At 38.8% G+C, this 24,443-nt stretch overlaps 2 protein-coding genes across 4 annotated transcripts in view; both read left to right on the top strand.

Moving 5' to 3' along the window:
- Positions 1–1,679: 1,679 nt before the first annotated feature.
- Positions 1,680–24,311, top strand: LOC115562322 (arginine kinase 1). 2 transcript variants are annotated; one of them, XM_030383621.2, is made up of 4 exons: positions 1,680–1,983; positions 2,912–2,974; positions 5,284–5,922; positions 22,646–24,311. In XM_030383621.2, exons 2-4 carry the CDS (start codon positions 2,931–2,933, stop codon positions 23,727–23,729), a joined length of 1,767 nt encoding a protein of 588 aa, XP_030239481.1. In that variant the 5' UTR covers positions 1,680–1,983; positions 2,912–2,930; the 3' UTR covers positions 23,730–24,311. The 2 variants fall into 2 exon arrangements, with proteins under 2 accessions (XP_030239481.1, XP_030239482.1); XM_030383622.2 differs by lacking the exons at positions 1,680–1,983; positions 2,912–2,974; positions 5,284–5,922 and adding an exon at positions 20,459–20,885.
- The window catches only part of simj (transcriptional repressor p66-beta simjang), a 31,839-nt gene continuing 27,194 nt past the window's right edge, over positions 19,799–24,443 (top strand). The window contains exon 1 of one of the 2 annotated variants that reach the window (XM_089260562.1): positions 19,799–20,465. The gene's annotated coding sequence lies outside the window, so the exon portion shown is untranslated. The remainder of the gene's footprint in view (positions 20,466–24,443) is intronic. The other variant, XM_089260564.1, reaches the window with a different exon arrangement.

The following is a 24,443-nucleotide window of genomic DNA, read 5'->3' as shown; positions in this document are numbered from 1 at the left end:
GAGCCGCACTATATATATTTGTATATTACTAATGTGCAGAGCAAACCCATTCTTTATCTATTTTTTACCTACTGTTATCTAGTTGCCTATATATATTTACCCAAACTCCCTTAACTATGTTTAATTAGGGTAAGTAAGCCCTAAGGTAACGCTTGTATACTGTCATAAATATATAATAAAGAGATACATGCACACACACACACACACTCCCAGGAGGACGAAAGTATTAAAAACAATAAACAAAACTGGATAATAGCCTTAATATGCCCCTATGGGCGACTTTGTGGCTGCAAATATTATCGCATGGTTAAGATAATAAATATGACACGCCCACCGACCCACACACCCACCCTCTCCTCCAGCATTTTTCAACGTATTCTTCTATATTGTTGCCTACTTCAGGGCGCTCGCAGCAGCTGTTACACAATCAAAACATCAACAAAAGTCAGACGCACACACCCACAGAGTCGCTCACATACATACATACGGAAGTCCATAAAGGCGCACACGCACACACCCACATATAAATACACATATACAGGCAACATAATAGAGGGAGGGAGCGAGAGAGCGAAAGCTAAAAAGAGAGGTAGCTCTCGAGCTTTTCCTCTATGCATGCAAAAGTCCTTGAACTTTTGACCTTGTTTTGCAGCGTAACGCTTGTTATATAAGCGACAGCTGCATTATGCAACTTGGGCGCAGTGCTTGCTGAACTGTAAACGCCTTATACGCCTCTGATAAGAAAAGTAGCCAAATGTGCAGATAACGTTTGTTGGCTGAGTGACTGCGCCGAAAGACTTATCTACCTGTTGGCCAAGCGGACAAGCGGACAAGCGGGCGAGCGAACGAGCGGATGTTAGAATAGAAAGTCGTCAGCGATTCACGTAATAGCAATACGATATATGTACATGTGATTCCCAGGTGCTACATTTAGTTCAATATAGTTTCCTATACGATTTCAAGTACGTGCAAACAGCGCACAGTTTGTGAGGCACTAATAGCAAGCAGTGCAGCTCAAACTTCTAACGCAAAGCTCTTGAGCACAATGTTTTGGATACCCAGTGAAAATTGATTAGCCAAAGGGGGTATATTGAATGTTTGACTAAAGTAGTTAATTGTGAACATATATATCTAGTTATATATATTCTTCAGAATATTTCTCTATTATTTAAAAAAAAAAAAAAAAGTTAACTATAATATATAGTTTAGAGGGTAGAGAAGTCTCCGACACTTTTATTGACAGACTCTGTACAGTATACAGGGTATTTAAATAGTCTGCCTTCAATAAACTAATTGCAAGTTGATTTATTTATATTGATTCGCACAGCCTTCGTTCGCCTTTTGGCTGCATTTAACGCTCTAGGCATGATTGATACGTCGAATATTTGAGATATAGCGTAATGGCGTTGTATGAGTAACAACCGCCCGGTATCTAAGCAAAGAGTATAATTCTCACAGAACACACACTCACACACACACACACACACACACTTATATAGGTTGCCGAAGGAAAGCTTCATAGTTGCAGCAGCCGCTACGTAAAAGAGAGAGAGAGAGCGAGTGAGAACGAGAGGGATGCCAGCTGCGGCATCGGCGCACGCTCTCTCTGAATAGCTCGCGCTCTCGCTCTCTCTCGCTCTGGCCGTATGGTCGCAGTTGCCCGTTGATTTTCGCACAGTCGAAAATTTGTTAGCAGCACGAAAGAAGCGCAGCAAGTGAAGTGAAAGAAAAAAAAAAGCTGAGAAAAAATCAACAAACGTTGCATGAAAATTTTTAAAAACAAAATTTAAGACGTGTGTGTTTTTTGTACAACATATTTTCGTAAACTGATACACCATAAATCGCATTTAAAAAATACATTTTTGAAACATTTTACGCCCAAACAACAAACGAAACTATACGAAAAGCTCCAAACGAATTAATTAACCAACCCAACGTGAACTAAAACTTTAGACTAGCTGCATTCTTTACCTGCTACTAAAGGTGAGTGCAAGCAGCGTGTTGCATGCAACGCGTTGTCTGTGTCATACATATTTATGACTAGTTCAAATTTACGCGCTCTCTCTGTCTCTATTTCTCTGTTTCTCTCTCTCTCTTTCGCTCTGGCTAACGCTTGTTGTGACGTAACGATTTCGGTGCGTTTGTGTGTGCATGTGTAAAAATATCTCAAATATTGCTCATACGCCGCTACGCTAGGCAATAACAACAACAACAACAACAACAAACACTAGCCATAGCTCAAGTCACACAGAAGTCCAACTCTCTGTGCACTCATTTTAATAATAAACTAAAACAGACTCTCTTCCCTTTCCTTTACTCATTCGCTATCCTCTTCCCCTCACCCGGCTCTCATTTGCACTCGCTCACTTCTAAGGCGCTTAAATAATAATAAAGCAAGCCATGTGAATTGCCAGCTCTGCCCTCCGCCTACTCTCCCTCTCCCGCTATCATTCTTCATTCTTCTTTCCTTGGCGCCGGCCAGTGTTGCCCCATTTATGCAAAATCAATCGGCAGCCAATTGCCCAAAAGATGCGGCGCGACACTCACGTGTATGTGAATGTGTATGTGTGTGTGTGTATATCTGTGTATGCATGCAGTTTTGTCATTTTAATTGGCAAGCGAGTTACTCACTCACACACAGACACACACATACATGCATGCGCTTGGCAATCAGTTGTTTATAAATAAACTGTGCACAACAATCAAAGCAAAATTTATGCCGGCAAATGTTTTGACTCAATTTTAATTGCGATTCTAAACGGTTTATTGAATATATTTATTCGTGCACTCAATTTTGTTTTCAGCATTGAAATATTTTACTGAAATCGGCTATAGACTAGACTACTGTTGCTTTAGTCATAGTCATAAGTGCTATAATTAACGTGTTTCTTTTTATTCCACTTATTTACAGAAAACAACAATAATAAACGATGTTTGCATTGTGGTATCTGACGTTCGCCGTTGACGAAATACGGTAAGTTCTAAACAGTTTGAGAGTCATTGCTGGACATAGTGTGTTGCATATTTTTGGGCGCAAACAAAAAATAATGATAATGAGTGGTCTATGTTTACTTAACGTTAGACACGGTAGAGACCTATCGGCTCAAATGCTATATAGCTAGCGTAATCAGCCAAATGAATATATGGTCAGACTTTTCACTTCTTGTAGTAAAAATGGAAATATTTAATTTAAGTTAATATATACGTGGGTACTTAAAAATCGAATTGCTCTAGTTACCCTAATTAATATTCTAATTTCCTACCTGCGCAACACCAGTTGCCAATTTTATAGTTAATCAGCCATATTTAGTAGTAAATGCATATTTGTAAATTATAATTTCCCTGTATTAACATATACATACAAATCACATATCATCCCACTCTTGTTTGTCCTTTACTTGTCAACCGATAAGAGTGTTAAATATATACTGCTAACTGTAAACTATAATCTTCCCTGCTTAACAGTAATGGATCAATATGGGTACACTCACGATTTGTAATCTAAGCAATCAAACTACTTTGTGACTTTTCGGATTTGTGCCCAAGATGTGCTAAATATACACATGGCAGTAACATAGTGCATTTGTCACTGTCACATGATAATATTGCCCGATTTGTAGTTCCTATAGAACAGCAACAAAATGATATCAATAAACGACAATCTGCACACACTCTCGAGCAACCGGCTTTTGGCTTTCGTTTGCCGGTTATAGCGCTCATAATGATAACTGCAATTAGCAACGGAAACACACACAAAAACGTGCACACACACATACACACTGACACACTGGAACTCGAACTCAAACTCAGTGAAATTAGCAAATTTGCCAAAATAAAAAAAAATATTGTTTTTGATAGCTTCTTCTCTTGTTGTTATCTAAGCTCTGTGCCATTGTTTAATTAGCAAAAAATAATAATGTGATAATTGAAGTTTGGCAGCATTTCGGTATCCAGTCCAAGCTCGAGGGCGTATACGTAATATCGCTCAGGTACTTAGCGCCTGAATTTGTTTGCTTATCTATTTGCCGTACACGAGTTTATGTATGTAGCTAAATTTCTATTCTATTTTTTTCTTTTTTCTTTGTGGCGTACGTGACAATGGGAAAGTTTTGAGAGAGTTTTTTGACCAAATCAAAAAGACGCTTCTAGACTCATTTTTGTTATAGAAAATGGTTTGGGATCTGTAAAATTTCCCAAGCATTTGCCCATCCAAGCGTTAAGCCATTTCCTGTGAATGCACTTTTTGTCTGGTGCAGCGGCTGAGTTCAATGTTGTTCAGACTCGTTTTGCTATTGCACAGTTCTAGTTTGCATTAGATTTGTTTAGTTTGGCGATAATGTTATTTTCTTAACTTTATTGCGAATGCTGCTGACGCAGAAACATTTTGAATTATTATCTGATTTTTTTATTGTTTGCAATAAACAAAATACTGGGCTTTTGGGCCTACTTGCCTATGTTGGCAGCAACTGCATAGCTTTTATTATTGCTGGCAATGCCTTTTGCCTGTTGCTATTTTATTCAATAATTATTTCTGCAGCCCAATATATAAATTACATCTTTTATTTAAGAAATTTACATGTTTGTTTCCCAGTTTGTAGAATAGCGTTGCCATCTCGGTTTTTGTTCAACTCTCTTCTCATTTCTTCTTGCTCCTCTTCCTTCATCTCTTTTTGTTGTTTTTGTCAGCTCAAATTGGCCAGATAAGCTCTGGCAGCTCCCTTTTTATAGCAACTTGTGTTTGGTCAAATTTAATTAAATTCAAACTGGAATTGATAATTAATTATACGAAAATAAAAGATTTTACGATGCAAAACATTAAATACATTTAGCATATTTTATTTATAATTGTTCCAATTACACATTTCTTCACCCTGTTGCAGAGCGTTGCCATTTTGCTATTTTTACAGATTTGTATAGGGTCACACTCTTTCATTATTCCTTCTTTCGCGCTTGTTCCTTGTGAAATTCAACTCGCAAATTTATTTCGGCATCATAAATTATCCAATTTAAACTATTGCAATTTGTTTATAGTGTTAAATTGTTTAAGTTAATTGAGGGTGAGTTCAATTATGTAGAAAAAACGATGAAGTTCCTATAATTCCTCGTAAGCAAACATCAGAAATTTCTGGAAGTTTGGGAAGAAGAAGACTTGTCAACGGCGCATTTTTTCGACTGCTTTCTGTTTAATGTGTATAAATTTCTTAATAATTTCTTGATTAGTTTGTTATTTTTATTTTATTGTTTTAATTTACTTTTGTTTTTACATTTTTATTTTGTTTTTAGCAAACGTTTGGCCTGGCTTTTTAGTTCCAATAAGCCAGCCGCCCAGAAGGCGTTAGACAATAAGCCAGCAGTACCTGCAACACCTGCACCTGCAGCAACACCCGCTCCAGCACCGACTGTTAAGCCTGCTCCGGCAGCAGCTCCTGCGAAACCCAGTTCACCTGCGCCCTCACCCAAACCAGTAGCCGCGCCTGTTGCGGAACCACCAAAGCCAGTTACTCCTCCGAAACCAGCTGTTGTCCAGCCAGCGCCTACACCAGCTCCCGCTCCAGCTCCTGCTCCTGTAGCTCCTACAGTTGTACCTAAACCAACACCAGCAGCGCCCAGTTCACCTGCCGCTCCAAGCACACCTACTGCACCCAGCACTCCACCTAAGCCCGCAGATTCTGCCAAGATGCCGATTCCTTTGCCGAAATCCTTGACCGAGGCCAATACCAATGGCAATGACAACTCAACGAATGGCAATGCCGCCCTAAACGATATCAGCTTGGACAAGAAGCTCTTCGATGCAAAGCTGCCGGCCAGCAAAGCTCCGAAAGTGGACCAAGAACAGCTTAAGGATGCCAGCAAGGACTTCATTCAAGGCGAGGCGAATGCCTTTGTGCAGTCCATCAAGGAGGCACAGCAAGCGGGCTATCGGTAAGCAAAAAACCACCAACCGCGAAACACCCACGCAACACTTTTTACATTTTCAATTTTTAGTGGGTTATTTTAAGTTGTTCTTTTTTTTAATTAGTTTTCGCGCGCTGACAAAAAAAAACTTCCGCATGGCAGCCGCAGCCACAGCCAGCGAGCGAGCGGGCGTGCGATGAGTTCAACGAACTCTCCTGACTTCTTGTCGCTAAAATAGTTGCCATGTGGCAGCAGCCGACGGGCGGACAGCGTTGCACCATCACCAGCAACAACAAATATGTGACTGTAATAATGCACCGTGCTTCATCATCATCGTCATCATCGTGAATGACATAATGATGATGATGTTGTTGTTGCTGGTGACGATGACGTTGTTTATTTTAGTTTCATGTTCTGTGCTTGGGCGGACAGCTCTTGGCAACTGGCATCAACTGCCTGACGGCCTGCCGGCTCTGCGGCTTGCACTTTTTTCTTGGTTATTTATATACCCTGTACATAATGTTGATATGGTTGTGTATGCACTTGCCAGCAGGCAACTTTCGATTTCATAATGTTTGCACAGGCTTTAAAATTCTAATCAAACTCTTTAGAAGTTAAACACCACACTGTTATCGATTACAAAGCTGTTTAGTGGAAAATCCTCAGTAGCTTTTGTAAGCTTGAGTTGATAAAATCATTATCATAATATAGAGCGCCATAAGAAACAAAACAAAAACCATAAATGAAATCCTCTCTTTGCAGAATCTATGCCTTAATGTATTTATTGTAAACTATAGCAGTTATAATCTACCATATATTGCTATTAAACTAGATAGTAAATTTAGTAAATTAGCCAATTTAGCTAAAGTTTTATTATATCGATAAATAACCGATTTATAGCGATAGCAAAATGAATAGTTTAGTCGCTTCTGAATCATCTTAGAATATAAAATCTCTCTCACTTTCATTTTTTGTCACTCTTTCGCTCTCTCTCTCACTCTCACTCTCTCGCTCTCGTAGATGAGCTCAAAACGTTTTTATTGATAACTAAACTTGTCTATCATAAAATCAATAAAAATCGATTAGCAACTTTTACGAGCTGACATACTCTTACAGTAAAGGTTCCTATGCTCACGAAGTCTTCGATTACTACTACATGCATAAATACTTAACATATACATATTTCATATTTCTTTTCCAACTTCACAAATTATTAAATTACATTATTATTGTAGGGTCTACATAAAAAAGGACTAGTTAACACTAAATACTCAATTCATAAGAGCTCACAGCTGGCTGTAGACCCACAAAATGCCGAATTGATTTTTCATTAATATTAATGGTGTAAACCTTGCACGCGAGCCTTGCACTTCAGCCACCTGGCTCAAGGATGTGACCCAAAGCAGCAGAGAGTCCACATACCTTTGGGCAATGCGCCAAAAATCATCAAATTTTCAAAACGAAAACGAAAATTGAGCGAAACTAAAAAGAAAACCTATGCAAATACAACTCGAGTGGTGCAGCGGTGCGACGGCAGTTTTTGTCGCCTGCCTTCCGTCCGTCTATCTGTTCGCCCGGGTCACATGATCTCCCCCATGCCAAGTTTATATTTAAACGTGGCATCTTTTGGAAACGCAGCGTTTGTCGCCGGGCAAAAGATTTACTTGAAGATTTATGATATATATGGGCGTATACCCTAGCTGGGGGAAGATTGTAACAAATTGTTGTTAAATGCGCAACCTATTAGTGGAGAGTTCTTTAAATGCATGGAAATATGCGCTTATAAATATGTATACTTGATCAGTGCAATGAAAGTTCTTTTTATAGGAATAGATATATATTAATATCCATTTTATTGGGAAATCAGATGAATGCTATAAAAGCAATCTATTTGGTTCTTTTGTTTTAGTTAGAAGAGCCTATTAATGATGGATCTCTAAGTATATTCAGGATAGCTAGAGATATGAAAGTATCTTTTCTGAGGTTTCAGAACTGTGATTTCCGATTTGCATCACCTAGAATTTCTAATATATTTCAGCTAATTTAAAAATCTTTGGCTCTACATCTCACTTTATGATTTAATCATATAATTATATAATAATATATTTACTATATGATATAAGTATATTTATCATAACAGACCAAAAAGTTTGTTAAGAGCTTTTGACAAAATTTGCTGAAATTTTGATATATAAACTAAAATTAGTATTTGGGAATGCTCGACTAGGAAATACCCTGAACCATGCGAGGACCAAACCTTCCAGGAGTACAGGGTGAGGGGGGACGGACGAACAGAGATAGAGGGACAGAGTTTGTGAAAATTTGTGGTCCTCTCCCTTGAGTGCTATAAAAATGAAAAAAAATGCATATTTTATTCGCCGAGTAGGGTATTTGAAATTCGTTGATATTATAAGGTTTTCCAATTTTTGGTATTATAATTTTTGCAGTTTTCATTTTATTTTATTTTTTGATCATTTTGATTTCTTTGTGTATATATAAAATTTTTGTCTTTCGGCTTGTGTGCGGCAAATTGGCTGTGCAACGTTGCAGCCGTTGCCTGCTGCAGCAGCACCAGCTTAAATTTAGACTAATGTATATATAATATGTATAATATCTGTAGTATATGAGGACTATATAGCTTTAGTGCATTTGGCGTTACGTCTCATGTCCAATTGCTCGAGATCAAATGATGGACAGCGTTCGTCATTTGGGCTGCTCAAATCTGTGTTTGACAATACGTGTATATATATATACAAGAGAACTATATATGTGTCTATATAATTAGATATAGTTATATACATTTATTATATATGTATGTGTATGTTAGATATTTGTGTTCTTTTTTCATCTTTTTGGCACACGCGTTTGCAAATTGATTTTGGCAAGCGTCGCTTTTGAAGTGCTGCCAAAATATTGTTTAGCAAACAAACAAAAGGCAAAAGTAGAAATCGTATGACAGAGCTTTTAGCAGATTGTATAGCTGACAAAAAAACTATTATATATATATATATATACACATATACATATATCTGTATCATATCTGTTGCATGGAATAAAATTATATTTTTCGGCTAATTGTTCGGATAGTGAGCGCATTAATTAAACTCGTGCCTGGCTGCACACAAATTGAACTAATTAATAACACATTGCCACAAATGATTTACTAAATTTTCATTTAATTTGTTGAAAATACATATATGTATGTGTATATGAACGATTTGTACGATATTCACTTCCCATTTGGCTTTTCTGTTGTATTTTCCTCTCACTTTATGATTCAATTGTGCAAACAAATGCCGATTCTTATGCAATTCATAATTCAAGTTCATGGCACGCCCAGCCCGCCAGCCAACACACACACACACACGCCACCCCAGTTGTACTCGGGCACATGCCAAATGCACTGACTAACCACTGAAATATGACTAGAGATATGATCGAGCTTGCATAACTAACTCTGTTGAGTAAGTTGATAACTGTAATCATAAGATTATAGTTAAAGCTGTTAATGTTCTACTAAACATTCTTATAATAATAATAATGTATTATAGTTATAATAGTATTATATAATATTCTACCAACTTTCAACTGTTTTAGTTTTGTGTACCAAAAGTTTACTCTATTAACAAGTTGCAGAAACTAAGGCAAGAGCTTTAACTATTTACCTATGCCTTATAGGCGCTAACACTTTATAACACCCAGTTGCATAGCACACATACATACGCCTCATAGGTCCTACGAGTTTATTGCCGCTGTTTTACAACTTTATGGCTGCCCTTTTATAAGCCATTAAATAAACTTGGTCATAAAATAGAAACGGCTCTGTAGTCAATGTGTAGGGAAAATCAAATCGTGATTTAAATTTCAGCAAGTCTTTTAAATGTATTTTTTGTACACTCGTATAATTACTTTTTGCTCAGAGTTTTCTATAGTACGCTAAATGCTTTCTTAACTATATATCAAAGCTGCCTGCTGCCTCCCTGACTGCCTGAGTGTAAGCTAAAGCTATCGAAAACATTGTTTGTCAGCATTTTCAAGGTTGCTGCCAGCCCCCTGAGAAAGTACTATATATACACATACATATAGAGTCTCTTATATGTGTATATATATATATTTGTTTTGTATAATATCTATTGTCGTTGAAAGCTGCTGGGATTTACGTAATCTCAGCGCCACTTGGGAGCAGCAATTGAAAACGAAAGCAAAACAAATATAAAGAAAAAAGTTGAGAAGTCCAAAGATAGGCGTTTCAACTGTGAGGTTATGTAAGCAGCAGCAGCAGCAGCAGCAGCAGGGAGGCAGGCAGCATCCTGCTCCTGCTGCCAGTTGACATTGTGTTGTATGGTAAATGTCAGCGAAAGATATCTAATATTTCAATCTGGCGGAATTTTATAGAATTTAATTTAATTTTGAAATGAAGATAGATATACATAAGTATGTATGTATAGATGGGTGTTTTTTGTTGCATAAAATTCATTTGGCATCTGTTCAAATATGTATGTGTATATATCTGAATATATATGTGTTTATGTTCGATACAGTATTTAGACAAGTCTGTTTCGATGTTTACGATCAAGCAGGTTGCCTTTACCTTGTATACGCATATACATAAAGCATATATATGTATGTATATACATGAATATATATCTAAAGACAAATTTTTATGAGCATTTCAAAATCAAGTTCAAGAAATTCAGAAACTATGGCATAGATATACAAATATATGTATATATGATTTATGATAGTTTAGCTTATAGTTGGTATATAAACTAAGTGAAAAACATGTGTTATTGCTGCCCACCTTGCTGGTGATATATAGCATATGTACATATATATCTTTTCTAGCCCTTAGAATAATCTATATATATTTATTAATATATAATAGTTTGCAGCCGACTTGTTTCCTGTTTTTAATTAATATTATAAACTTTCTATTCTATATAATTCATTATATTTTCTCTATGATAGTGCCAAAAATCTTTTTTGATATGTTCATAGTTCTATTATAAATGTAGAATGCGGGTTAGCTGGCACGTCTGCCTCTGCACACAGTACGAAGTGTTCACAGTTCTTGAAACTGTTCCCCCTGCTCCCGCATGCCGTTCCCACTTGCACACACTCGTATGTGTATATGTGTATGTGTATTTGCCAACTTTTTTCTTTTCGGTCGCAACTCAGCTGTTTTTTTGAGTAGTGCAAATACTGACACTAAGCTAAAAAAAAAAGAAGAAAAAAAAGGCAAAGCAAATATAAGTAAATGTACTCGTATGGGCTTTAGTTACGCCCTGGGAACAATAAATTTCGATTAACTTTGATTACTTTCGTCAGGCTCGTCACGGGCCCAGCCCGCCGCTTATAACTGCTACTTGAGTGTCGTTATAAATTAAATACACTGTTGCATGTGTATTAGTGTTCCTCAATAATTAAGCAATGAATGGGTGTGTGTGTGTGCGTGGGGAAAGGCTGTGTGTGTGTCATGTGAGGCAGGCATCGTTAACTCTGCTCAGTCAGCACAAGCAGCGCCAGCAGCACGCCCCCATATAGGCTAGCCATATAATCCGGCGCTGCAGTCGCGCCGCTAACTGTACATAATGTTCTCTTGGTATGCGTGTGTGCATTTAGTTGCAAGGCGACTCATTTGTCTCTCTCTCTCTCTCTCTCTATCTCAGTCTCTGCCGCCTTCGCCACATATCCGCACCCACTCATACACAGTTGCATTGTTGCAAACACTTTCCTTTTTCGCATACACTTACACTGCACAACAAGGTAGTGCGATTGGCCACACTGCTTACACTTGCTGCCAGCTGAAGCTTTCTAGCCATTTCACTTCTCTTTTGCGCTCGCATTTTATGAATAAAACGCAAAGCTTTATTTTGTTTTTTCATTTTGGCATACGTCACGTCCTACGTCAATTGCTAGTCCACTAATACAGGCGCACTCACAGTAGCGGCAGCAGCAGGCAACAGCAGGCAGACAGCGTAACAGGAGGCAGGCCTCACGCACACACGCATACACAAGAGCACAGTTGAAATGCCAAGCCAAAGCTTTTTGCTCGCCTCTCTTTCTCGCTGCCTGCGCTCACATCTGACTGTGGGAGAGTGTGTGTGTGAGTTGAATAGTTTGAAAGTGAAAGAAAGGAGAAGGGTGCCGCTGTCGTTGCTGCCTCTGCTAGCGCTGCTGCTGCCGGCGTCGCGGTCAGACTGACAGTCGACTGCAGCTGAGCTAAAGAACAAAATTTTCTGATCATTGTAACGTTGGACGTTGAATTCTACGGTTGCAAAGGTGAGCCGTTCTCCAAAGAAAAAAATAATCTAATACCATAAAGACAATCAAGTGATATAAAATTATTATAGATATACATAGTTAATATATAATAATCATAAAATACAAATAAATTAATTTAAGTGTTGTGAGATCTGAAAGTTTATGCAATAGGATGTGTCACCCAACTCTTAATTATTTTTGAAAGTGCAGTTTGCCAACTTTTATTATAGTTTGCATGTGCCAAAAGCGCAACGAAACCGGTTACCGGCATAAAAATAAAAAATAGAAAACAAAAAAGTATTTCTCAATATAGATGCAACGTTTTATGGCTGTGTGTCCATATTTATATTCTCGGCTCTTTTTACCAGCCGATTTTGCAGTTGCGAAATGGGAAAACAAAATAAAACTGGTTTTTGCCCTAAGGGCAGAGCGAGCAGGGCTTTGCGGCCAGCCTTTAGGCAGCTGCTGTGCAACTGTTGAGCGCGCTTGCAATTTTTTTGCTGAACACAATATACGAACAATACAAAAAATAAACCACTATCTATCAACGATAACAAGAAAAAACCCTAATTACGACTGGTGCCAAAAGATAAGAGCTTTAGTAATAGTTGTTGCCAAAAAAAACAAAAAAAAATTGAAAAAAGTTAAAAATGTGTGCAATCAGCATTAACGACACTTGGCAGTCTTCGCCGCACGCCACGCCCACCGCCCTTAGCTGGCAAACTGTATTACAAATAAGCCTTGAACTTGCTACTGCGAAACAACAAAGATATATACATAGGTATTTCGCGGTCATTGCCAAAGCCCATTGCATAATCACTTATCGCACAGGCAGACACACACACACACTCACTCACTCACACAGATAGCCATCGACACCCACACCTACAGTAATGGCCAAAGATATTGTATCAGCTGAACATTAGCTAGCATCCAGCTTGGCGTTATATAAGTTCTACAGTTTGACAGGCAGCGTAAATTACTTGCATCCCAGCCCCTGGCTAAATTTAGTAAGCAGCTAAAAGTCGAGTTGCGGCTAAAAATACGGGACCAAAGCAAATAAACATAATCAAAGCATATATAGCTTATATACAGTATACATGCGGTATATATGAATCAATACCTGCGCATATATTTATAGCCGCGATATATTATCCAGTTGAAGAGCTATAAAAACAACAAAAAATAGAATCGAAATTGTTTAGGGAAAAAGCTGAGTTGTTTATTTGATTTTATTGTTTATTTTCTTTGTATATATAGTTTATTTTTCCCTAACAGCGAATCGCGCAAATTTGTTATACAAATTGCTGAGCCAACCGTTAATTATTCAATTGAAATCTATTAAAGCGGCCGAGAGAAAAAGAGAGAGAGAGAAGCAATAGCTTAAACAACGTTTGCATTGGAAAACCTCTGACGGCAATTTTCACGCTTTTCTGTATTAAAGAGTAAACAAAAGCGCGCTCCAGTTGCTAACTAACTGTCAAGAGTTGCATAATCCAAAAAAGAAAATATAGGGGTTGGGTTTGTAGCTTCGGCTAGACAGGAAATTAAATTGCACGACTAGTTGCCTCTCACTCCCACCAACATAGGCACAGCAACAAAAAAAAGTGCCAGCTAGACGAATTCGCATATACACATACACATATATGAATGTGCGGGTGTGTGTTTCTGTCTGTGTTGCTTTGGCAGCGAACCTCAAAACAAATAAACAAACTTTTGTAATTTAAGTCACAATGTGTAAACAAATCACGAGCAGCTAGCTTAATATATTGGCCTGCCACTGTAGCAGCAAAGCTGCTGTGCAAGCTTTTATCGCGCGCACACAGGACTTTCTTGTAGCTTTTAGTCGTATCAAAGCTATAACGGGCTTTTAACAGGGGCTGTTAAATAACAGCAGCGCTTGCAGTTACGTTCAACAGTTACAGTAGCAGCTTAAATAGTATGACTGCCTCAGCGACTGCAGTTATTCTGTAACGTTTGAGCCGACTGTTGCAGTTATATAACATAAACTGATACAGTACACTGACTGTTGCTGCTGCTACTGTTGCTGCTGTAGCTAAATGACTGTCGCGTCTGCCCCATTTGTACGCTGATTGTCTTCGCAGACATTTTATAAATCAACGACATCCGGGCAATAAGCGCAAAAATTCTTGCGAAATTTATGACACAAAATGAAACATAAGCATGTATAGTATATAACCCGCTCTTTCGCTCTGCCTTATTGAGCATTTGCCAAAAGAATTTTAATTAAATTAGCAACAAAATTCATCAAATATATATTAATTTATACTTTTAACATGCGAGCTCAACAATGCGGGCATGCTGCAGCCCTCTTACTGCTCCCCCTTACATATATAGGGTATTTATTGCTTGTTGCTGGCTAAGCCTTAATATTTTAGGGTGGTTACTAAATACTTCATAGAGGGTAGACTTAAGTGTTTGATGAGGCATGAGGGCGATCACTTAATATTTTCAGAGCTAATTAAGTGGCCAAATTCTTGACGCTAAGTGAAATTTCAAGGGATATTTTCACAGAGCTGGGAAAAAATGCTTGCAATACGATTTTTTAAGATAATAAATATCTAAAAAATCCTATAAATTGCTGTATTTATTACTAAATTATAAAAAATATGTCTTTAAAAAGCTTTCTATATATAAAATAGCAGCATTTGTCCTATTTCCCAGTTACTCGTCTAATTTCCCATTATTTATTTAAAAACTAAAGAAAATACCTAAACACTTGGCGAGATTCCCAACTATATATGTATCTATAGATATATCATTGGATAAACTATATTAAGTTTTTGCCAATATTTATTAATATTAATTTCTCCATGAATAAAATAGCGCAACATTTGCAACATTTCCCAATCGTATTAAGCCATTGCTCTATGTCTGCCGCTTGTCATTAAACTGTTTCGATTTGCGACTTGTTTTCCAATGGCAATTGCAATAGCAATAGCAATAGCAATTTCCCGTTACATTCGCGCACGTTTTGTTTTGGGCCACGTCAATGTCGTTGGCCAAATACACTTGGCGCACTTGTCTGCATCGCCTGCCAATTTCTTTGTGCAATCGCGTTAAGCGCAGCATGGTTCCTCGTTTTGCAATTAAGTCACACACACATGGACTTTTGGGCACCGAGGGGCAGGGAGGGGATGACGCTTGACAGGCAAATACCCCCCGTCGTGTGTCGAGTCTTTGGTTCAATAACCCATGCGATTTGGCCATAAGCTGGGAAATTGCAGTAAGTCATTGCATTTTGGCTGCCAGTCAAATGCGATTCTTGGCCAGGCTTTCGCTTTCGTTGTACCCTGTATTTCTTGGAAATGGCTCTGGGGGTATCTCCGCTTAAGGGGTGTTTCCTTATTTCGATTCTACAAAATCAGCCTCAAAAATCAACAATTTTTTCAGTATACTCTGTGATAGATTTCCCAAATTTCCCCTTATGAATTTCCCCGTAGGAACTCCGACTTTTTAACGTTTGAGAATGTCATCTGCTGCGATGTCTACAGGGTAACTGCTAGTCCATCACTCTCGCTCCCTTGCATGCTGCCCGTCTAGGCTGTCTGTCTAGCCTTTAGCCAATAGAGCTGAGTTGGCCCAAAGTGGACTATCTTATCCGCTTCGTCAGCTGTTTGCTGCGAGATCAACTTTTCGCTTCGTTTCGCTTTCGAGCTGCGACGCCGGCAATTGCAGTCGGCAATCTCAGTTAGCTTATCAGCTGACTGGGCCAACTCTCCCACGCACACATTCTCTCGCTCTCTCTCTCTCTCTCTCACTCTCTCTCTCTCTCTCTCTCTCTCTCTCTCTCTCTCTCTGTCTCTCTCTCTCTCTCACTCTGTCCTTCTCTGTCTCTTGACTGTCTTTCTCTCGGTTTTTCTCTGCCTGCGTTTGCTGTGAGGCATTTGTTAACTTCATTCAACATTCGCGTATCACAGTTAACCGTTAACAGTTGCCAATTTCAATTCGCGTTTATTTAACGCGCTCTCGTTCGCGTCATTCGTAATAACGGGTTATAAAGTAGAGCCTGAACCATAAATCTAATAGATTATATATAACTGTATATATGTAGTGAAAACTCGCTTGATATCGACAAGAAATAAAAAAAAAAAAAATAATCTAAAAAATAATTTCAAATTAAATTATTATAAATTTAAAAAAATATAAAAAAAATTAAAATAAAAAATAAAAGAGGAAGAATATTAAAAAATAAAATTTACTTAATAGTAATAAATAATATCAATAAAAATAAAATAATTCTTATAGCAATAAAAATTTAAATAAAACTTTAAAAATTAAAAAAAAAAAAATAAATAATAAATTTGATTAAAAAATATTATTCAGAAATTCCACAAATGCTTAAGACAGAAAATCTAAAATAATTCTTGAAACTCCATACGCTCAAGCGGGTGCTCACTGTATATAAAAGTGTATAAAAAACTGTCAACAATTTGCTTAGCTGTGCTTAAAAAATTGAATTTAAAGCTGCATCCTGTTTGCGTTGCTTTTGTTGCCGTTGTCAGTCAGGGTTGTCACGTTGCGCGCAGAGTGGTGGATGGTATGGGGCGGGGTGGGGCAGAATGGCGGCTAATGAAATCAGTTTTCAATTGTTGGGGCTTAATTCGATTTGCTGTTGCTCTTAAGTGCCGCATTTTGTTGTCACGGCCAAGAGAAGGCGAGGACTTGGACTAGGCTCTTCACTGTATGAGTGTATGACTCTGTGTGTGTGTGTGTGTTTGTGTGTGACATAAATTTTGTACACACTCGAGTTAATTGATTAGTTGGTCTGTCGTCAGCAGCCTGTGAGGGCAGGGGGAGGTGGGTGTTCGCCTTTCGGAGCTATTATATCAGCTCTATCTACAGCAATTGCACTCGCCAAGCACTTTGAAACACCCACAAAGTTAAATAAATCAGCTTATCTTTATGGGGCACTTTTGAACATGGAACATGGAACACCTCTCTCATCATATAACTTCTCAGAGATAGCCGAAGCTAAGAAAAATTCCCAATTAGTGTGACAAATTAGAAATGGCTTTGAGTGAAGAAAGAGTGAATGAGACGTAAACTCGACTTGCTTATGGAATGATAGATATGCAATAAAACAAGAGATATATCTTATATAGATAAGTTTTATAGATATCATAGAGCTCATAGAAAGATCACTTGGCTAGAGCTTTGATAAAAAGCCAAGTTAGCTATCTCTATAAGACTTTCTTATAGAAGGAAAGTTGATAAGAATATGTGAGACAATTCTACAAAAAGATATATGTATATATATCTGATATATATATAAAAGAAAGCAAAGCCTTTTAGAAGAAACTTTGATAAAAAATTATAAGAAATTGCAAAACAAATGAGATGAAAGGAAACTTCTGGAATGAACGTTTGGAACAGACTTTGACTAGCAATATCATATAAAGATTTATATAAACATAAGACAATATAAATAAAGAAAATATAGAATATCTAAAGTTTTCAAGATCCTAGATACAATCAACAGCATAATGGCTACAGTAGAGTCTAAGTAAAGCCTGCTAGACTGGCTAGACCATTTGCAATTTCGCATAATCCACTTAGCGAGTAAGCACTGTATTAGCATAGTTCGCAAGATAATCTAGCGTTTAGCAAGTTTTTCATTCTAGCTAATAGCTAGAACTCGACAGATAACATCTGGTATATGAAGTGCTGAAAGTTTCTGTTCACGTGAAGATAAGCTGTGTATAAACTAGACCAAGTCGTATGCAAAAATATAAATACCCTACCTAATCGTGCAGCTCTATAATATATGAGATCTTAGTCATATTTGTGTGAATGAATGTAACATAAATTGTTTTCGAATTACCATCATTAGGTGCAGCTTTTCAAATTAGTCATTAAAGTCGAGGTGAGAGAGAGAGAGAGAGTGGGAAATGCAATTAGTCACTACAGAGATAGAGAGAGAGAGAATGCTTGCAATGCTGACTAATAATATTAGAGGCGAATGAGCAAAACAAACTTCAACGAAATTAAATAATATGGTACCAGACATGCAGCAGCATGCAACATGCCTCTGCCACGCCCCCCATGCTTTACACGCCACTGCACAGGCGTGAAAAGTAACTCAAAAAGCTTGCAACTCCTTTAACGAGAGCCGAATGCACGTGCACTCGACGAGTTTATGGGCTGCCTCTTTCTCTTCTTCATCTTCTTCTTCTTGTTCGCTTGTTGGCCGTGATTTCTATGCCACATGCCGCATGCCGCATGCCGCATGCCATTAGCAGCCCTCATTTCACACTCGAGCCGTCACTTCAACTTGACTTGACCGCCACTCGCCCCCACTCCTTGTCTACCTCTCTCTCTCTCTGTCTCTCCCTGCCTCCCCCTTGTGGGCCTTTTAGGCGCAACAATTTTCAGCTGCCGCGTGTCACAAATTTTATCGATTTGCGCCCTGTTTGCCACACGCTGCCTCTGCCGCTGCCGCTGCTGCCACTGCTGCTGCTGTTGGTGCTGCAGCTGGTGGTGGTTGCTGCATCAAATAAATATATCCTTCCGCATTATGTTGCGCTCTCATCCGGCAACAGTTTTGATACCCCCCCATTGCTGCAAATATATCCGATAAAGGGTATGCTGGGTGGGCAGGGACTATAGGGTATATCTATAAATATTAGTTGGGGATGTTGAACTGAATCGATCTATGTGGACTGTTATATGAGCTGTTAATGCTGCTTAATTGGTCTACTACCAACTGTACTACTTACCATACTACTGATGTACTGCAAGGACTTAACTATAACTGTTCTACTACTAATTGTCCCACTACTACTACTACTTTTACTACTATTTTGACTTATCTTCTAGTAGTATTTCTAGCATTCTCCCACTAGTAGACTACTTCTACTACTATGTATTACTGTTCTACAATTACTACTGTACTAGATTAACTGCTTCTATTACTGTGCTACTGTTCTACAATTACTTTGTCCTCAATCTACTGTACTACTACTAATACTATTCTAATTTGTATACTACTACTACTATGTCTACTACTATTTTAGTTTGCAACTTTTATATTGTTTTTTTTTTTTTTTGTAAATTAAACTACTGAACAGGAGAATAACAGTGTTATTAGAGGTAGACTACATTGTAGTATTGTTAACTACTACCTATTGTAATCCACTTACACTACAATACTATTTACAACCCATATTGCACTACCAACCCATACTGTTATACTTTGCTGTGATATGCCACTATTATACTACACTATACTACTGTTATACTAATGTACTGGTATTGTACTACACTCACTGACTTGTACTACTGCTGTACTACTGCTACTACTATACGTCCTAAATTAGTACTGCTATTATACTATAGCTATAGTTAGTGCTACTGTACTACTATTATACTATACTAGCTGACCTATACGACTGTACTACTATTATACTATACTGACTCTACTACTATTATACTATACTGACTTGTACTCTGTATACTACCTGATTAGTACTGTACTACTATTATACTATGCTAACTGACTTGTACTACTATTATACTATAGTAACTTACTGTACTACTATGATACTATGCTAACTGACTACTGAATACTACTATTTTACTACTTAAATACTGGATAGGGCGAGGGTATTTGCTAGTCATATAGTGCTACGCACTTTTACATATACATATGTATATTTGCATGCCGCCGGCGCCTGCGGCTAGGCAATGCTTTCTGCAGAGTTTTTCAACCCTCGTCGGGCAACCCTCGCGTGCGCTTCTCTCTCTCCCTCTCTCTCTCTCGCTGTTGCTGTCTGTCTCTCGTGCTGAATTGCGAGTTGGTCCCGGGTGGGCGCGTCCTTTAGCTAGTTGCGAATTGCCAAACTACGGCAGAGAGTGAGAGAGAGAGAGAGAGAGAGAGAGAGCGCTAGCGAACGAGTCTAAGCGAAGCTAAAGCCGAAGCTGAAGCCGCTGCCGAAGCCCGCATCATCGAACGGGATTTTGGTGGCTCGCTGTGCGGCGCGTCCTTTAGTCAGCAGCTGGCAGTTTGCTCCTTAGCACCTTTGTGTAGCACACGCGCGCGCGTCCTTTTTTGCTCCCTAGTGTGTAGCCTAGACTCTTGTGTAGTAGCCTTTTTGTAGTATACCTTTGGGCGCGGCAACCGAACGACAACCAACAACACAAACCAAACCAGAGGATAGAACCCAAGAAGACAAAATTTTTGACGACTTTTCACAGCATCTCTAAGACGAGCGAACCACCAAAAATATTTCTAATCAATCAAAAAGCAATACGAATTAAGCGAGTGTGTGCGTGTGTGTGTATGTGTGTGCGTGTCTGATTTATATATATTCATATACGTGTGTCTTTAAGTGTGTGTAGAGTGTGTTGAAGCAGCTGCATTGTGATTTCATTTTACCTGCAAAAAGTCCCACAAAAACAAAATCAAAGACAACAACTTTTTACACACACCAACAAGAAAAGACAAACTTTTTGACCAAGGCCAAATTTTTACTACAAAAACCAATCTTTACAAAAACCACAAATCAACGAAAATCTTAAGAAAACTTTTACTAAAACTTACAACTTAAATCTTAAAACTAAAAACTAAAAACTAAAAAAAAAAAAATGGGTTTGTGCGCTTCAAAGGATAAAAAGGAAAAGGTGATCGAAGGCGATGCCGGCGCCACAGCCAATGGAGGCGAGCCCAACGGCACGGCCACAACGCCAGCCGCTGGCCAAGATGGGTGTGTACATATGTATATAAATATGCGAGGGTGGCACCAGAAGTTGGCAAGCTGCAGAATGCTGAAGAAGCCGCAAGATATATAGAAAAAAATTAAATGTTAATAAATATAAAAAATTTAATTTAAGCATATGCCAGTGGATGCTTGGATCTATGTGATATACGAGGGTGGTTTCAAGAATATCGAATTAAATAGAGTGCTGGAAAGAAGTCAAAGAGAAGCTGCAAAAATGGGCAAAAAATAGTTTATATAAATTGATATCAAATATTTTGTATATATATTAAACTTATATGAGGAATGCGTATTATATACGAGGGTAGTCTGAAAAGTATCAAAGTTGAGAAAAGCTAAAAGATGTTAATATAAGAATTGATTTATTTAACTAATACCTTTCATAGATATTGTAAAGGTATTCTTATTTCTTGGTCTGAAAAAAAAGTCGAATAATAATGTAGCTAAACTAAAAATATGCAATTTAAGTATTTATGAAATGAAATTATTTATATGAAATTTAAATTTTATTATTAGAGCATAAAAATTCTGATTTTATAATAAGCTAAAATTATTTATTGCTTTTTGCCAAGCCACCAATTATTAGGACCCACCTCTTCTATATATATATATATATACATATATATAGATAATATGTACATGTCATAGACAATAGTTGGTGCGCCGCTTTTTGGGGCTTGTCATAGGTCCTCTAAGTGCGTGTGCTTGGCTCTGCTGCTGCTGCTGCTGCTGACGTCAGGGTGTCCAAATAAGAGAAGAGAACAAAAGTAGAAAATAGAAAGAATACTAAAGTGGGCATAAAAATATTATTGCCCTGGTCCTTTTTTTTTTTTGTTTTTGACCGGGGCCCAGGCCACGAAACCCGGGACCGGGCAGACACGAGGCGCGCATGTGCCGCACGAAACGGGGGCAGGGCGGGGCTGCATGCTATGTACTCTCGCTCTCTCTCTCTCTCACACTCTCTCCTGTCCTATCTACACTCGGTATGCGTATTCAGCGACAGCCGGCAAAAACATTTCCGTCATTCAGTTAACTGAAGCAGCACCAGAAACAGCAGCAACACCAACAACAGCCCTCACTCAGCCACGATTTGGCGTAGCAACCCCGAAATATTTGAGGCAGTTCGCTTCTTATATTCTTTTTTAATGGGCTCTATTTGAAATTGCGCTGTCGCGTGTCTCTAGAGATTCCCAGCTAAATGGATGAAAAAACATGGGCGAAAAACATTGCCGACTTTTGGGCGCCAGAATTGACAGAGCCTAAAAACCAAAAGCCAACGAAAGGAGCTGAGCAAATAAATGTTTTCCAAATCGTTGGCAATATTGAGCAATTAGTTTGATTGATTGATATATAGATCTAGATAGATAGATGGGGGAACTAGGAAATATGTCCTAAAAGTAGAAGTTATTTATCTATATGCCTTATTTATTTACCAATCAATTTTATGGCTGTCTCACTTTAATATGCGAAAATCACTTATAGATTATGGTAGATATCATAGATCATAGATCGTAGATCATGGATCATAAATCACTCGATCAATAGGATCTTTTCAGAGCATTTTCCCATTTAACCAAATATGAATATACATATGTTATTAAAGTCTGATCCTGAAGATCAAGAAGATCTAAATATGAACTTAGATCTAGAGGGTAAAGTAAAGTTAAGTCTAATTTTAAAGTGATTCCTGATGCCCAGAAGTAACACTTAACTAATCTATTTTCTGTTAACTCTTCTCATTCTTATAGCAAACAAGACACCATGGTTGACGCTGCTGTTCTCGCTAAACTGGAGGAGGGTTATGCCAAGTTGGCTGCCTCTGACTCGAAGTCGCTGTTGAAGAAATACCTGACCAAGGAGGTCTTCGACAACCTGAAGAACAAGGTGACACCGACCTTCAAGTCGACCCTTCTGGATGTGATCCAGTCCGGTTTGGAGAACCACGACTCTGGCGTTGGCATCTATGCCCCCGATGCTGAGGCCTACACAGTGTTCGCCGATCTGTTCGATCCCATCATTGAGGACTACCATGGTGGCTTCAAGAAGACCGACAAGCATCCCGCATCGGACTTCGGCGATGTGAACAGCTTCGGCAATGTCGATCCCACCAACGAGTATGTGATCTCGACTCGTGTCCGTTGCGGTCGCTCGATGCAGGGCTATCCCTTCAACCCCTGCTTGACCGAGGCCCAGTACAAGGAGATGGAAGAGAAGGTCAGCAGCACTCTGTCCAGCTTGGAGGGTGAGCTGAAGGGCAAGTTCTATCCATTGACTGGCATGGAGAAGGCCGTCCAGCAGCAGCTGATCGACGATCACTTCCTGTTCAAGGAGGGCGATCGTTTCCTCCAGGCTGCCAATGCCTGCCGCTTCTGGCCCACGGGTCGTGGCATCTACCACAACGACAACAAGCGATTCCTGGTCTGGTGCAATGAGGAGGATCATTTGCGCATCATCTCAATGCAGCAGGGTGGCGATCTGGGCGAGATCTACCGTCGTCTGGTGACCGCCGTCAATGAGATCGAGAAGCGCATCCCATTCAGCCACGATGATCGTCTTGGCTTCTTGACCTTCTGCCCCACCAACTTGGGTACCACCATCCGTGCCTCCGTGCACATCAAGGTGCCCAAGCTGGCCTCCAACAAGGCCAAGCTCGAGGAAGTCGCTGCCAAATACAATCTCCAGGTGCGCGGCACTCGCGGTGAGCACACCGAAGCCGAGGGCGGTGTCTATGACATCTCCAACAAGCGTCGCATGGGTCTCACCGAATACCAGGCCGTCAAGGAGATGTACGATGGCATCACCGAGCTGATCAAGCTCGAGAAGAGCTTGTAAGCAGCTAACTCTCTAATCCCATAAAAAATAAACAAACAAAAACCAATTGAACTCCATTTGGGGAGGGGTCAAACTTTCCCCGCTCTAACATCTGCATGGAGTTCATTTGTTGTTTATTTGCCGGCTGGAGTGTGCTTTCCATTATTGGAAAGTGACATTGCCAGCTGCTGCGTTTGCTTTAGTTTTGTCGTAGAATTTGCGTAGGGTATTTGTGTAACGGGTATGCCCGATCGTTCGTTTGCCTGCGGCACTCGGCATTTCGTTCGTCTACTTTGAGCGTCGCGGCCATAAACGGCCGTGGCATGCCCGCCCAACCACCAACCACAATCAACAACAACAACAACAACACCAAATCCCCACAGACAACAACAACAACATCAACAATGGACAACTAATTAACAACAAAAATATTTGCTTAAAGAAAAATCTAATGAGAAATGAATGTAAAACATTTTGGCATTTGTGTCAAGCAAAAAAAAACAACAACATAAAAACTTTAAATACTTTTATTTTAAGTCTTAAGTTTATAAAAGAATTAAAATTATAAAAAACAAATAATAAAAAAAAAAATAAAAAAAAGAATTTGTTTTGAATGGAAGGGAAAGGAAATGGCATATAGATAATTTATAAATACATTTGTTTGGGGGGTTATCTACTCTTCTAGTCCCGATCTAGATCTAGGAGATTACTAATACCTTAGTAAACCCTTTATAT

The sequence above is a fragment of the Drosophila navojoa genome, chromosome 4 (genome assembly GCF_054131105.1).
Source record: "Drosophila navojoa isolate 15081-1374.11 chromosome 4, UAZ_NAV_1.0, whole genome shotgun sequence".
Classification (NCBI taxonomy): Eukaryota; Metazoa; Arthropoda; class Insecta; order Diptera; family Drosophilidae; genus Drosophila; species Drosophila navojoa.
Note: the sequence above shows the minus strand (reverse complement) of the source record. Positions and strands in the feature narration are given on the sequence as shown.